At 34.4% G+C, this 15,435-nt stretch overlaps 1 protein-coding gene across 1 annotated transcript in view; it reads left to right on the top strand.

Moving 5' to 3' along the window:
* The window catches only part of DOCK2 (dedicator of cytokinesis 2), a 111,119-nt gene extending 99,046 nt beyond the window's left edge, over positions 1 to 12,073 (top strand). Inside the window, exons 28-29 of the mRNA XM_010171727.1 lie at positions 10,457 to 10,555; positions 11,957 to 12,073. Of these exons, the coding sequence (XP_010170029.1) occupies positions 10,457 to 10,555; positions 11,957 to 12,055 (198 nt within the window). The 3' untranslated portion in view covers positions 12,056 to 12,073. The remainder of the gene's footprint in view (positions 1 to 10,456; positions 10,556 to 11,956) is intronic.
* Positions 12,074 to 15,435: the final 3,362 nt, after the last annotated feature.

The following is a 15,435-nucleotide window of genomic DNA, read 5'->3' as shown; positions in this document are numbered from 1 at the left end:
AAGATGATACTTGAGTATGTGTTGGGATGGCAGGGAGAGAGAGTCAGCTTAAAACATACTAAAGTGTTATATATATATATATCTCATCTTCTGCTGGAGGTATTTAGAATCAACTGGATCTTGTGCCAAGCCACCACACTAGTCTGTCTTGGAATGCCTCCAAAAAGCAGAGCTGCAATAATCTGGTGGAAAAATAAATAAATAATTATATCACAAAAGTGTAGGTAAGCATTTCACTATCCTCTTGGGAAAGGCAATGCTTAACTTCATTGAGTTTTTAAGATGACAGAACACAAAGGATGGTAGGTCGTCCTTTAATGATCTGCTGATGTGGTCACTAAAGGGAAGATTAAGATCTGTGAACACAGAAAGGGCTCTGAACCTTGCTGAAAAAATTCACAGCATATTGCTTCTCTTCTCTGGGCAGCATAAGCAAATCTCCTGGTGACATCAAGAGCAAAAAAAAAAAAAAAAAAAGCCTGTTTCTTTGCCTTTTCTCGTGTCAGATATTTCTTAATATTTGTATCTTGTAACTGATTTTACAATGTGCGTAAATTCAAATTTTATTTTTAGTTAGCAAAGTTATATTTAGATAGACAGAGAAATTAATCATTGATAGACATCACTAATAAATGGGCACTTTCCTGAGCTGTGTGGCACTTGCTTGTCATTTTTTGGTATTCAGTCTTTAATCCCACTGGCTTTTTGAAGTCCAGAAGTTACATGTGAGAATTGAAATAACTATAACTCAAAAGCTGCATGGAAATAAGTATCTTCAAAACCGTCTTATATGCTGAAATTTGTTTTCCACAAGTGAGAGACAGAAAGATAGAATACATATAGTAGGCTCTGCAAATAATAAAGTCCTGTTCCTCATATGTTATGAAATATGTGAAATGCTGAAAATGTAGTATGTAATTTCACTGCATAAGTAAATGCATATTGCCTTAAAATCACTTTCCGTGTGCTTTCTGCTGCTCTTCTAAGCATAAGAACGCAGAATGGCCCATGCAATTTGAGTATTTTATATGACTGTAGTATCTCTAGTGAGTTGGAGAAGAAGACAGCAATCTCTACTCTTAAGTGGCTACATAATATGCAATATGGCCTGCCCTGCTTCAGAGTCTCTGAAATAAAGACCAGCTTTCTTTTTTGTATCCCTGGCATGTTCTCCTGAGGCCTCTGATTGTGATGTCAGTATTATTATAGAAGTTACTTCCTTTCTACATTACGCCATACAAGCAGTATATTGCCTTACTGGCTCTGCAGTGAGATAATTTTCACAAAATTGTACTGGCTTTTATTTTAAACAATAATTTCATTGTAAAAGATCTGCTTGGGAATAGCTTCAGGTTTAACTTGGGTAAGTAGCAATCTGAGTCAATGAAAATTTTGAAATTTGTTCCTGCATTACTAACTTGACAGATAAAATATAAAGCATGTAGGTGTAATTTCTTTGTCTTATTTCAGACATGTTTACACTGTTTTCCAAATAAAGTTGAACAAGAAACCAAATTACTACCTTGCCACAAAGTTGAGCAAGGCAGGCAACCTAGAATCTGTTAGAGAAGCTTGGGTTATCTTACGTTATGTTAGCAAAAACAATTAGGTATGCATCTCTTTTCTTTTGTTTGTTGTTTTGTCTTGTACAACTAAAAAAACCCAGCCACAACACTTAAAAAAAAAAAAATGACAGAACCCACAAAAATCTTGCTGTGTGTAATCTGTCAATATTGCTGTTACTCTCCTAACTGTAAGCCCAGAAAAAGCTTATAAGGCAGGAATATGAGGCAGTCTAACTGGCAGCCTAAAGGCATGTATATCCTTGTATAACAGGAATGACCTAGTTCAGTGGCAATATCCTTTCTCTTTTAAAAAAAAAAATAATTATCATATGTTGATAGAGATATTTGTGTTCCTAGTATCCTGGTGACTATCTTATTGGTTTCCTGTTTTCATGCTTGATTACTCTGTTCTTCCAGAGCATCTGCGACTTGAGCTGCACAACCTGCTAAGTCTGACCTAATGTCCTGGAACTCTCTAATTGCAGCACTATCATTTAGATTTTTATGATAATCTGGAAGGGGTAAGGGAGCTCCACTACTGTTCCTGTATTTCAAATTTGCTTCTTCTCTATGGCTTTACTCATTTGGCATCAACATATATGTCATATTCTTTCTTCTCTTGTTTGGTTGTAAACTCCCTTTTGTCTCTGCATTTTTTACAAATTATTTGTAGTTAGTTGCTAAAATTATTTAAATATTTAAATATTTTTTGTACCTAACCGTCTCAGAGGTTGGGTCATTGCACCAAGGAGAGATTAAATAAAAGTAACTTTCATCTTACATGACTACAGTACTATTTTTAAAAAAAAGATAAATAGTCTTGGTATAATAGTAAATGCTTTTTTGCAACATTCTTTCTAAATATAAGAAATTCTGTGGGAAAGGCTATATAGCATCTTGGGCTGTCTTCTTTTTTTTTTTTTTTCTTTTTTTTTAGAAAAAATATTCTACCTCACTGAATTCCTGGCACTAAGCTCTGCAGTCTAGGAAGTTCTGGTTTAAGCTATAAAATATTAGCAGTATCCTTTAAAATAAAAACTGAGCAGAACAAGTTACTTTTTTCCTTCTTAATAAAATATATCTTGAAAACTGATAATGATCCAAATGGGAAATTTGATTCCAGTCTCCTTTGAAGTTAAATAAGAGCACGAGAATCACCTCTCGCTTTCCAAACTCTTTTCTTAATATTGTAATGTAGCAACCATAATTCTGAGAGGGCTTTCTTTGAGTAGGAACTGCACAATAGATCACAAGATACAAGTTTAGGAAGCTGCAATGTAACATTCAACACAATGGGTTTATGCTAACTTATATGAGAAAATAATTTGTTTATAAAACATACCCATAATGGTGTCATCAAGAGGTTAGTCCTCTTAAAATGTCTTTAAAATTCTTTTGAATAGATGATGGTATAGCATCTACCAAATGCTTATACTTTCCTTCAGTTCTATAGAGGTGATTGTATATATATATATATTCATTACTAAATTAAAATTTAAAAAAATTACTTCATAAACAGATCCTTTTGTATAATTTAACTGGAGTGGTATAATAAAGATTATTCTACATACCATGACTTAATAAGCTTTTATGAACAGTTTCAGTAGCACAGTTCTGAGACTGCTATTAAATCTAGTAACATTAATGTAGAAATGTAATTAGTGGAGGTGTAAGTTGCAATAGTTCTAATCATAATTTTTCTTCGGTGTGTCATTAGATATCTACTGATGATCCCACACATTCTGTGTTGTGGCAACTAATCATAAAAACATGAGACTTATAAGACTGTTTAGGAGATACGTACACTCAATATCAGAGATATAACAAATTATATTTTTTTGTATGCCATTTTTCTGGCACTCTGACTCATTGATCAAGTCTGCTTATATATGAGTGTGATTATGGTTTTGTTTGTTTTCTAGGAATTACTAGGAATGCAATTCCCTTAAATGTATCCACACTCATTATTTCTCTATTTGCTAAGTTCAAGAGAAGGTGTTAGCACCCTAGTTTGTTAGCAAGACCGTTTAGATGAAATGCCAGTTTTGTGATTAGGAAAAATAAATTGCTGCAAATAGCCCTGAATATGTTGACAGTGAAGCAACACAAAAAAGTGTCTTTTTGGTGTATAGTTGTCATCCTCTGAAGGAGTTTGTATGGTCAGATGACTAAAAAGGAAAAATAAAATAAAATCTTACATAATTTAAAATAAAATGTAGTGGTGGATTCCTTAGAGATTGCTATTAATTAATATGCAGTTGGTATATTTTAGCATAATGGTTGCAAGTTGTTGGAAAATTATTTTTATTTGGCCTTATTTTCTTTGTAAGATCCATTTAAAAGTAAGAGGAAAGTTTCAGGTGCTGTATGACTTGCAGTAATTTTAAGCCAGAACTATTGTGATAAAGCTTTGTTTTAACTATTCACAAATTATTGTATTAGTCTCATCTCTGATCATGTAGTTGAAGTTTAATTTAATTTTTCTGTCTTCAGTGAGTGCAGCTGAAAAAGAAAAAAATCAATTAAAGGGTAACTTAGTTCTGGGAATACAGATGGTGGCTCTGTTTAGTTTTAAGGAAATGAATCAGCATCCAAGACATTCATCTTCACAGTATGTGTAAATTCAAAATATATGGCTTAGAAACAAAAGATGTTGCTGCACTTTAATTGCTCAGTTCTGCCCTTTTCTCTTCGACCCAGTTGATCTCCCTTGCAGCCAGTGTGTTTTGCTTTGTAGCCGTATATAGTTGGCAATCCCCTCTGGGTTTTCTCTGGGGTTCAGTGTTATACCTCTGGGCAGAGAACTAGCTCCAGCTCATCCCAGCCATTGTCTCACTTCTTTCAAGTTCCCAGTTTGGTTTCCAGTCCTTTTAAATGCAAGAGACTGGCCAAGCTGTACTACAGTAAATAAATTGGGGATAATAATTTTAATCTTATACTTTACTTGTATTTTATGTGGGTGCTGTTGTTTCTATGGAATACTGACTGCATCATCTTTAACATGGGAATGGGTGTAATGGGACACTTGGCAGCACAAGTCATGCTTTTCCAACTTGACGGATCCCATAGTTTAGTGGCAACAGGGAAATGGAATAGTACTGGGATACTTGGGATTCTCAGTGGGTATCTTGGGTACTAGGCCAGGAAGTTTCTTCTGACCTGTGAGACCGGTTTGGAAACTAGCTAAATTAATCATGGTGAAGCGATTAGTGGGTTGCAGGGGAGAAGGGAAGAGATGCAGCATGAAGGTGCAGAGATCCCTGAAAGCAAAAATGGAAGATTTCATCTGATCCAGCAGAGCTGAGATAGGAAGTGTGAACAGCAGTGGTTAAGTGAGGCAGTGAAACAGCTGATTTTTTTGGTAACTCTTGCTCTGGACAAGCTAGTTCAGTTTTCAAGCAATGATTGCTCATTCCAAATGATTGCCTTCTCACTTTATACTACATAGTGTTATCTGTAGTTTATTTGTACATACACCTTGAAGATGAGCACAATGTTAATATTCTGGGAAAAGTGGTAAATGTAGCAAATTACACAACTGTGTTTGAGCACAGACCTAAGCACAAGTTAAGTCAATTACAGTATCATCCTAGCCAAAGACTGTAGTAGAAGTTTTGGAGTGGATTTATGGCACAAAACCAACCCAACAACAAAACTCAGCAGCAGCAAAAACACTGAAAAGAATGAAGAATCTTCCTTTTGGAATATTGCTGGGAAATCAACTCAAAGTTAATAAATAAATAAAGTAGGGAAAATATATTTTCTTTAAAAAAATCAGGCTACTTTTGTTATACCGTAAGCCATTGTCTTACTGCTTTTATCTGTCTGAAAAAGTCTGAAATTATATAATTTTGAAATTGCCTTATCTAACTTGTGTCTTTAAATCTTACAGAGCAGCCACTGTTACTATTTCATTGTGTTATAAAATTGTCCTGTTTTTTTTCCATCTGGTAGTCTGCTGGTTTTTATAGTTGTATATCCTTTTGGCTAAATCATACAAATGTAACGAAAACAGTAGAACAAGCTAAAGCAGCCCAGCATGTATTCAGTCAAAAATCAAAAGTTGTCAGTAAGCTGTAGAAAAAGGATGCCTAAGCTTCTGTTCAATCAGCTATAAAAGACAAGAAGACAGAATCAATGAATTATATGAATGTATAAACGGAAAATTAAAAACCCAGATCTACTAAGGGTAGATGAATCTTATTGTAAATTAATTATTAGTAATATGCACTCATTGGCAAGCTAAAAGCAGTCTATGGATTAGGAGCTATTTCCCATTTCAGACGTACTCTACTCTCCTGATGCATACTCTAGTAGTTGCATAGCAACCTATTATAATGTTTACATTTTTGTGCTTTTACAGCTAGAAACAGTAGAGTTTAGGACAGCACATGTGTTGGCAGTGACATCTATTTCTGGAGAAGAAACAGAACTACATTAGCAGGTTGCTTTAAATTCTGCTTATTTTTTTCATTTCAGAGTGCTACTGTTTAGTGTTTGCATAATATGATAAAGGGATTTGTGCTTCCCTCTACATATGCCACATTTCTCAAGGTTTAGTGTGGTTTTCTGAGGAACTGTGGCTTCAAACCACTGTCATTCTTCATGGCACCACTGAGCATCTTCCATATTTCTCTGGTAATTATGTTGCTCTTTAGCTCATGACGCTAAACAGATGTGGTGACTCAATAATTCTGTGAAGACAGTAGATTAGGAGACCTTCTCAATTATGTGCCTTGTGCTACAACATAAATATTGATTACTTTTAGCATTAGATTGAAACAGTTGATTAGCTTTTCTTTGATTACATTTGTGGTCACCATTTTTATGTGCAACATTTTTACAATTCCTGTCACTAACATACGATGAGTTTTGAAACTGCTGGCTTAACATGAAAGGAAGATCGGAAATAAATCTAACCTATGTGGTATGGTTGGTTCATACACAACAAAAATGTTGGTTTTTCTGGATAAGATTCTCTGCCCAATACAGAAAACTGTGCATTCATTAATTAATTAAATATAAACCATCATGAGTGAATATAGGATTACAGATTGTGAGGATGTAAAGAAGTCGTCTTACCTTAAATTAATTGTGAGGGTAAGTAAAGTAAACATTTAAAGCGTCCAGTATTCTGCTACAAAGGAGATATAAAAATAACTACATCATCTTTGACCTTTCAAAGTCTTTGAATTATTAGGAAATATTAATGTTTCTATTTTGTCAGCTTTTAAATTATGTACATTAATATTTACACTTGGGCTCTATGTTGGTAAAGCACTCTATGGATGAGGATAAATGTTACTTAAGTGCCTACATGAAATAAATATCCTCTTTAGTCCTTCCAGAAGCACACCTGCATGAAGATTACACGCCCTACAGCCACTGAAATACTTGTTAGACTGGAATCAGTGTAGCTTCATTCTACATGATTTCTGTTGCTGTTTATTTTTCCAGTGCATTTGCTTTATTTATTCTTGTGGTGCTAGTGTTATTTGAAGTTACTACGGCAACCTGTCACCATCTGCTATTATAAAGTATGGTGGGATTTAGTTGCTAGGTGTTGAAGTTTGTCATCTTACTCATGTGACCCTAATGTTTTTCAGATGTTTCTTTTCCTGTACACGCTGCATCCACAGCTAATATGCACTTTAACAACAGTGGAAAAGCTTCCACATTCTTTTCCCTTGACCTTAGAAAGCCCTATTTGTTTTACAGAATACATCTATGATCCCTTTTGATGTATTTTGTATATACTAAACCAAAACAGCCTTTCTTTTACCTTAGCCACTGTTTTGCAGTGTTTTTACTAAAGCCAGGCAGCATTATAGTTCATATTAATTATGGGTTTTTTAAAGTGGTCAGGGAGTTTGAACGTTTCCCAAGACATTCTCTCCTCTATCTCATTTTCATTTGACTACCTATTTACTTGTGTTCCTGCTCCCAGTAGAAGTACAATGTTCATACTATCGATTTCCTCATTACCCATTTTTGGAAAGGCTGTCAGCCAGTTGGTTAATTCAACAATTAGAATTCAGTGCTGTTTCTGTTCTGGGTTCTTTTACATTTAAATGGAAATGAATGTTTTTAAGTTGGAAAACATTTTATTAGATCTCTTCATAGTAGTCCAGTGCATTCAGAGTTATAACATATTTCTGTTAATTTTTTTGTTAGTATATTCTTTAATCAGTTGAGTGTTTACTTTGATACATATTTTTTATGCATTTGACATTTGACCTAGTTCTAATCAGCCTTTTCTACAGTGACACACAGGATAAATTCTAACAAGCCTAAGCACAGCTGAAATTACTTGTTAGGATTCTATCTGAAGAACTTCACCTTCTCTGCCACAACCTTTTTTATACTATTCAATCCCTACATTAAAAGCTTGACTTAATGAAATAAATTTTTGAATTGTGAGCATTACACTATTGTGTTGGTAGGCAGTGCTTGATTCTGAATTTCCTGTGTCTGTCTAGTGAGCATGCAGTCTGCATTCAAAGTGTAACAGATCATTGAACTTACTGTATTTTCAAGCAGTTTATGCTCCTTTGCACATTCTAGTAAGAGGTACTTAAACAGCGTAGGAGAATTTAAGTGAATACATAGAGATATTTGCAGATTTGATCACACCTCTTTATAGTCCCATGTTACGCTTATGTTCTGCCAGTGAGAATGGTGTTGCTGGGAGCATCTGAGCACTTTAAAGATCTGAGGCTGCATCTGAGAAGTGAATCTTTATTGCTGGCGTTTGGGGATTAGGAGGGAGGGGCAAGCTTTTAACCTATAAAAAAGCTAGCAGTTAATTTCTAATAGTGGAGATTGCTGGCAAGAAAATTATTAAAGAACAAACAGCATTTGTGTATTTCCTGCTTTACAGTTCCATGGAAATGATGGAGGAAGTATTTGTAGCAAGCCAGCTTTATTATCACCTTTTTTTTTTTTTTTAAAAAAAAAAAAAAGTATCATTCAGTCCCACTGATGTGAATTAATTTGACAGGTTTGGTGTGAGGTACTGGCCAGCAATATGTGATCTTTCCTTATGGCTCTCTTCAGTAATCAAGGCATATCATCTGTTAATTTTAAAACCACTATGCACAGTTACTAAGAATAGGCATTCACGTTCTACTATAATCACAGATATAGCTAGACACATTTCAGAAGTTGGTTTCAACAAAAGAAATAACCTTCTTAAAGTCTTTATGCCTTTAATCAACAAAATGTATCCATTCAATGCTTCTAAAGAAAGGTTGCTTATTTCAAGAAGTGATTATTTAACATGAGTATAGAAATGCATTCTGTGGCAAATGTTTAACTACTAAAAATACAAGCTATCTTTCGTGTACAATTCTCTAACTTCTGTCAGTAATTTCTTTTTTTTAAATCAAGACATCAGAAGAAAAAACCCACACAATTTAATTATGGAATTCTTTGCAATTCATTATTACTTTCAGCTATACATTCAACATCACAGAAAAGACTTGTCTGATCCTTAACTGTAAAAGTGAACTACTACAGCAGGAAAACCAGCATTTCTTTTTAGAAGAGCATCAGTACCCGAGAACACACGATTCCTTACCTGAAAGCTTTTGGTTTATCTGCAGAAAATGTGTCTTCTTAGCCTTGAAAAGTAGGCAAGGCTCTCACTGGCACTAGTCTTACTCCAAAAGAAGGCATAATAGGTCTTTTATATTGTAATTTTCACTGTTTATGTGCAAGAAGTGTGCTGGGTCTGCTCATGTAGGAATAAATAAATAAAAAAAGGCTGTACAAACTGAACAGCAGCTAACATATGAAAGTAAAAGACCTCTAGTGGCCATAACCTGAAGTTAAAGAAAGCTTCTCTTTAAGTGATAGACAAAATGGTTGGGTACGTCAAACTGCAGCTAATAGTTTGGTACTGTGTGTTTTTGTTGCCTTTCTGATGTAACAGAACTATAAAGTGTGTTAAAGAATCTAATCAGTACCAGGTGGAAATTAAATTCTAGACAGAGAGGCTTGAGAGTCCCTTGTATCAATTCTAAAGCAGTATGATGAAAAGATCCAAGTAAATCCAGAAAATTATTTTGCATGTTGCATCTACTTCATAGTCTCTTATTTTAATAAAATCAAAGCAGTTAAAGTAGGTTCACTTTTAAAACAATAATTAAGACTTCAGCAAATTAAAAGATATCAATAAGAGGGATTCTTCCCTGTCTTAAAAACTGCAAATCATTAAGCTCACTATTTTTGTGTGAGAGGTAAGTGTCTTTGTGACTTTCAATAAATTACAGTCAAAACCTAGGATTATAAATCACTTCATATCTTTCAGCATTTCTGCTTTAGGAATTGAGAAACATAAGATATTTCCTTTTGAGGAAGTTTGAAAGAAGTTTTGAGAAATGAATTTAATAGTATTCTATAGAAGTTTTACAGAGCTGTAATGGTTACTAAAATGCCTGCAGAACGTAAAAACTATCCTTTCTTGCACTATTTTTTCCTGTGAATATATGTGTTTCTAGAATGATTAGAAAATTTTGATGCTAATATATTTTCTTCCCCTGAATTCCTAATTGAAAAATCCTAGGCAACATTACATGCCATTTAGGATTCTTAAGGTAATATTGACTTGTATTTTATATATAAAGTTTTACATATAAAGTGTGTTTCCATGTAGCATTTAATAAATGATGCAACTTTCTCACCAGAGCCTACCCCTTGTCTGGGTAGCTTTTGAATTATCCTTTTTGAGTTCTTTGTATGTTTCTTTCATCTGGGCTTGCAAAAGTTTGAATATTATTTTTACATACATAGAAGGGCTTATTATACATTTAGGGTAGTTCAACTTCAGAAATGTAATCTAATATCTTGAGTAATCTGCATGTGTTGATTTCTGTCTGGTTTTCTTTCAGAGTCACTTTGTGGCATGCATGACAGCAATCTTAAACCAGATGAACAACCAGCATTATTCAGTTTACACTGAAATTTTTCAGACTAGTTCAGAACTAGTGGTGAGTACAAAATAATAATGGAGGTGATAATTCTAAATATTTTATTTCCTTTGAAAAACCTGTAGTATTGTTTTGAGTATCTTGTCTGATTCTCCCTAGAATGGAGTCTGTTGCTGTATGTTTTCTGCCTCTAGTATATAATAATCAAGAATAAATAATGGTATCTTTGTGTTATACTGTTCTGAGGAGACAAAAATACCCCCAAACCAACCAAACAAAAAAACCCCACAACAAACCAAAAAACCACAACAAAACTAACCCTCAACTAATTGAACCCTCCCTCCCCACTTTGCACGTGGTGATCCATTTCTACTTTTCATTTTCACTATTGAGTCTACTCCTGGTCCAGCTCATGTTATATGCTAAATGCAGTAAATGCCTTATTCTTGCAACGTATCTTTTTATTCCAGTTGTTTCAGGCATAATTTAACTTGGAGTATATTCTAGTTTGTACCACTAGTCACTATGTGCTAGAAAGTTTCAGTAGTTCTGTGTCTGTTCTTTTATATTCCTGGCATAACTCTGAAATAAGTCTGGCATTGGCAAAGGTTTTGATTACACCATCTACAGTTTGTCCATGGAAGTAATATTTTCAGTTGGCAAGATTTGTCCATCTTCCTTTCTTTCTTAAAGTCAGAGTGGTGGATTAACTGAAATGCTAACAGATCAAATCTTGGGTAGCCCATGCAATTCTTCATTTGCTTTAGTTTAATTGCCAATGTAACAGTACTTTAACATAATTTCAGCTTCCAAGCAGTTTTGGAACTTGGTCCCAGAATTTTTAGTAATCCTTAAACTACTTGAATAGTTCTGCAGAGGAAAAAAAAAGTTAAAAAATACAACACATGATTATTTGCTGTTCTTAAAGGCATTGGTTTGTTGTCGTCTTTTTTTCCGTACCATAAGTATGTGTCAGTGAAGATTATACAGTGATCTCTAAATACTTCTAGGAAAAGAAATAGTGTTTGGGGTTTTTTTGAAAACTTTCTCAGTGCCTTCAATTTTTATTGAAAATACTAAATTTAGACTAAATGAACTAAACAGAAAATCCTATGTTTTTCAAATCTATTAATTCTTTATGCATTGTGAGACTGTTTTGCTAATTAATAAAAAATTTAACAGCTTTACTTCCAAGTACAATAACTTTTTCTTTCCCTTCATTTATGGCTTATCTTTTCTTAACAAGCCAAATGCAAGGATTTTTAGCTTTCATTTGGAATCTGAGACTGCTGCTTTACAGGACTTCAGTTCCAATCTCAGACTTACTGATATCACCAGGAATTTTTCCATTAACTTCACTGGGAGCAAAGTGGAACACTCCATCTTAGTTCTTTAATCACAGCAGGAACAGGTAAACTTTTTATTACACAGTAACAGACTTACTGTGTTTTGTTGTTTCAGGACTTCTTGATGGAAACATTCATAATGTTCAAGGATCTCATTGGAAAGAATGTTTACCCTTCAGACTGGATGGCAATGAGCATGGTGCAGAACAGGTAAAATCAGGCTGGAGAGTCAGTGCTTATGTTCCATGTTTGTGGAAAGTGGACTTGTTTCATATCTTATAAGAAGTTTTGCCATACGATCTAAGATGATTATATCATTTGAGTTTGAATGCCAAGGAGGTCATAATCTGAAATAATTTACTGACAATCATTAAATAGCTAGTTGCCCGTGCTTTATGTATGCTTACAATGGAAAGGGGAAAAAAAATGTATTTAACAATAAAGTGGAAGTACGTAGTTTGTCTCCATGTTGACAGCCTGTAAAAGGCTTAAATGTATGATTTCTGCACAAAGTTAGAATGTCCTCACTAATAAGTCAGCAAGTTCATTGTCCTGCAGGGGTTAACAAACACAATTTTCTTTTTGAACTGATATGGTTGCTTGGATTACGAAAAGGTCTGATGATAAGACCAAATCTTTGAGCACAGCACAGTATTTGTAGGAGGAGTTTGGATCTATGATGCTTACTTTGGCTCTCATCATTGAGGAAATGTGTTGCTATACTATAGATTGTTTGGGGTTCCATCATGATTGGTTACTTCAAACTCGGATATATTCCCTCTGTAGATCAAGATGGTATCTAAGCAAAAGTTTGTATGCTCAAATTTCTCATGCTCCCTATTGCTTGCTCTATGAGAGCTTGCTCTTAATAAGAAATCTTTGAGTACTCTTGTTAAATTGACTGAAGGAAATATCTTGTGGACGTAAACTATGCAGATTGTACACCTTTACTCACAGCTATAATATGTCTGTTTTGGTTTTACCATAAATGATGGTGGGATAAACAAAATATCACTTGATCTCAGTTAGGCCACAGGACCACTGTTGTCTTCGCATTGCAAGTAGTATAAGTGAAATTTCACATTATATAGATTTTGCTGCTATATAAGCTCTTTTCAGTTTATCGTTTCCATATCATATGATACTGAATTGGGAAAAAAAAATTGTCTTTGTGCACCTCCACCATTGATAATGATTTTAGACAGCTGGCTTGAGCCAGCATATCACAGATGGACTCCTTCAGAGTATCTTTGAAATATTGCTTGTTTGAAGAGGAAGAAAATGTTCCTCCCTTGAGGTGTGAGTTTTATTGTTTATTATGGGCATCTGTTAGAAATGAATGTTTTTGACAAAAAGGAAAGGCTAGTATATAGGGTACAGAATGGTCTATGGGAGGATTTATTTATTTATTTCCTAATAATTGTTCCTCGCCATTCTGTGGTACTGACTCTTTTCTTTTTGTGTCTCTAGTCTGTAACAGAGGAAAGCAAGGGAGAGTTGGACTGAGAATGCAAAGTAAAACATATGACTACTAACAAAGTTAGTTGGTTCAATTTATTTGTGGAACTTGTAGGTGAGGAAGATTTTCCTCAAAATTTGAATATGTAGAGATTTTACAAGCATCTGCATACGTAGAAGAAATTGAACAAAAAAGCAGCTGTGTGCATGTGACCGCCTTACGTTGTGGATTCTTGTTGGTGCTTTAAGAACCGAAGCTGCAGGCGGCTTCAGCCTTGAGCAATTAATTCCTGACCTTGGGTGAAGATAAAATGAAAATAAAACAAAGCATACTAATAATCAAGAATGTGTATGAGACAAGATAAGGGATGAGTTCTGTGCTGTAATCAGTAAGCAGTCAGAAGTAAAATAATGGCTCGTGAACAGGTCGAATTATCCAGTCACATCAATTGTTTAGGCACGCGTTCACCATGTGGGTGATAAGCGGTAACAAATCAAAAGTGAAAGAATGCGTGCTTGGAGAGTGCTGGAGAAAAAAAGGATATATAAGCAGTGCAAAGCTTCAATAAAATGCTGATGCCTGAACACATCTTGGTATTGGTCATTTCATCCGCTGCAGATTCTGTTTTTTATTTTCTAGGTCTCCTCTTCATACTTAGTGGAAATCATGGCTAAAAATCTCACTGACAGAGATCTGGATTTGGGGAAAAAAATTCAATTCACTTACATTTATTTATTTGAGTGTTACCTTCGGGGCCGAACTTAATCTTGCTTGTTGTTCTCAAAGAAAGTCTTTGAATTTATGCACTGGTTTGGATTCTGAAGTGAATATGGTTTTTTTTTTTTTTTTTTTTTTTTTTTTTTAGAGCAAGGCTTCTGTTGGTGAGGTGGATTTTGATCACTTGTACTATCATTTTTTTTAGTTTTGTGGAAATGACAGTAACATTGTTTTCTGGAAGTCACAGAGAGACTAGTCTAAGAATTTAAAGTCTGAAAGATGCATAGCTTTCAGTTAATTTAGAAGTCCACTGATGCTGTTTATCTGAAATATCACGGTTATGTAATTTTTCTCTTCCAGTTTTATAGTATTGGAAAGGAGAAAATAGAGGATACTTAAAGTTGATAATCTTCTGTGAGTGTTTAGTCTTGAAGAAAAGATTTGCTAAGCAAATTTACAGCATTATGATATAAAATTTTGATATCAGATACATTTTCATCTAGGATATGAACGGAATGATGTTAAATGAAAAAGTTTTCTTTTACATGTTTCATGATTCAAAGTGAGGATTATGGTTCTAATGGGTAGAGACAATGACAGTGAAGCCTCAGGTGCCTAAACCTCACTTTGTCACTCGTACACTAGTGTTCATGCAGAGAGATTGCTAACCCCTCTTCTGAGGTGGGCAGATACATACATGCTTATGTATGTGTTCATTCCAGGTAGGACTTTGTAAATTTTATTAGTTTCGTCCTACTTGTTGTTCTGTCTGAGCCACTTTTTGGCCTATAAATGTAAAATTGAATTCAAGTGCACATTCTGTTGCAAGAACATTATGTTGCTGCTGCTGCAATTTGCAATTATTTTTAATGTAGCAATGATTAATCTTAAAAAGTATCAGCTTACTACTAATGTAACCCAACAGTCTTCCATTGTATGTAAGCATATCAAACCTTTCGTATGTAAAACTCTTTCTCTTAGCCAGAAAATGCTGTTTACATCTGCATTATTCACAAGTATAGGATTTTTTTTATTCTATGTGGGCATGGGAAGTATCAATCCTTGTTCAAAGAATATGCCTTTGGGGCTTGGGGGTTCACCTGCTGGTATCTATATTGCCTCAGTTATTGACAACAGAAATTAATTTGTGGTACTGTACATTTGTTGATAATGCCTTCTAATGACTCTGAACTCTGTGAGACAATTGGGTCCCGGCAGGCTTTGTTGCTCTGTCTTATTGTACATTGAACAAATCAAATTAAAATATTTAAAGAAAAAAGTCAGTATTTAAAAAAAGAAAATGTTTAGAAGCTACTTAACAGCACTTCTGTAAATGCATTTGCTTACCCAAAGTGGCTTGGCACTATTTATACTCTTTGATTATAGAATCAATCATAGAATCATAGAATAGATTGGGT

The sequence above is a fragment of the Antrostomus carolinensis genome, unplaced genomic scaffold (genome assembly GCF_000700745.2).
Source record: "Antrostomus carolinensis isolate BGI_N321 unplaced genomic scaffold, ASM70074v2 scaffold16907, whole genome shotgun sequence".
NCBI classification, from domain to species: domain Eukaryota; kingdom Metazoa; phylum Chordata; class Aves; order Caprimulgiformes; family Caprimulgidae; genus Antrostomus; species Antrostomus carolinensis.
Note: the sequence above shows the minus strand (reverse complement) of the source record. Positions and strands in the feature narration are given on the sequence as shown.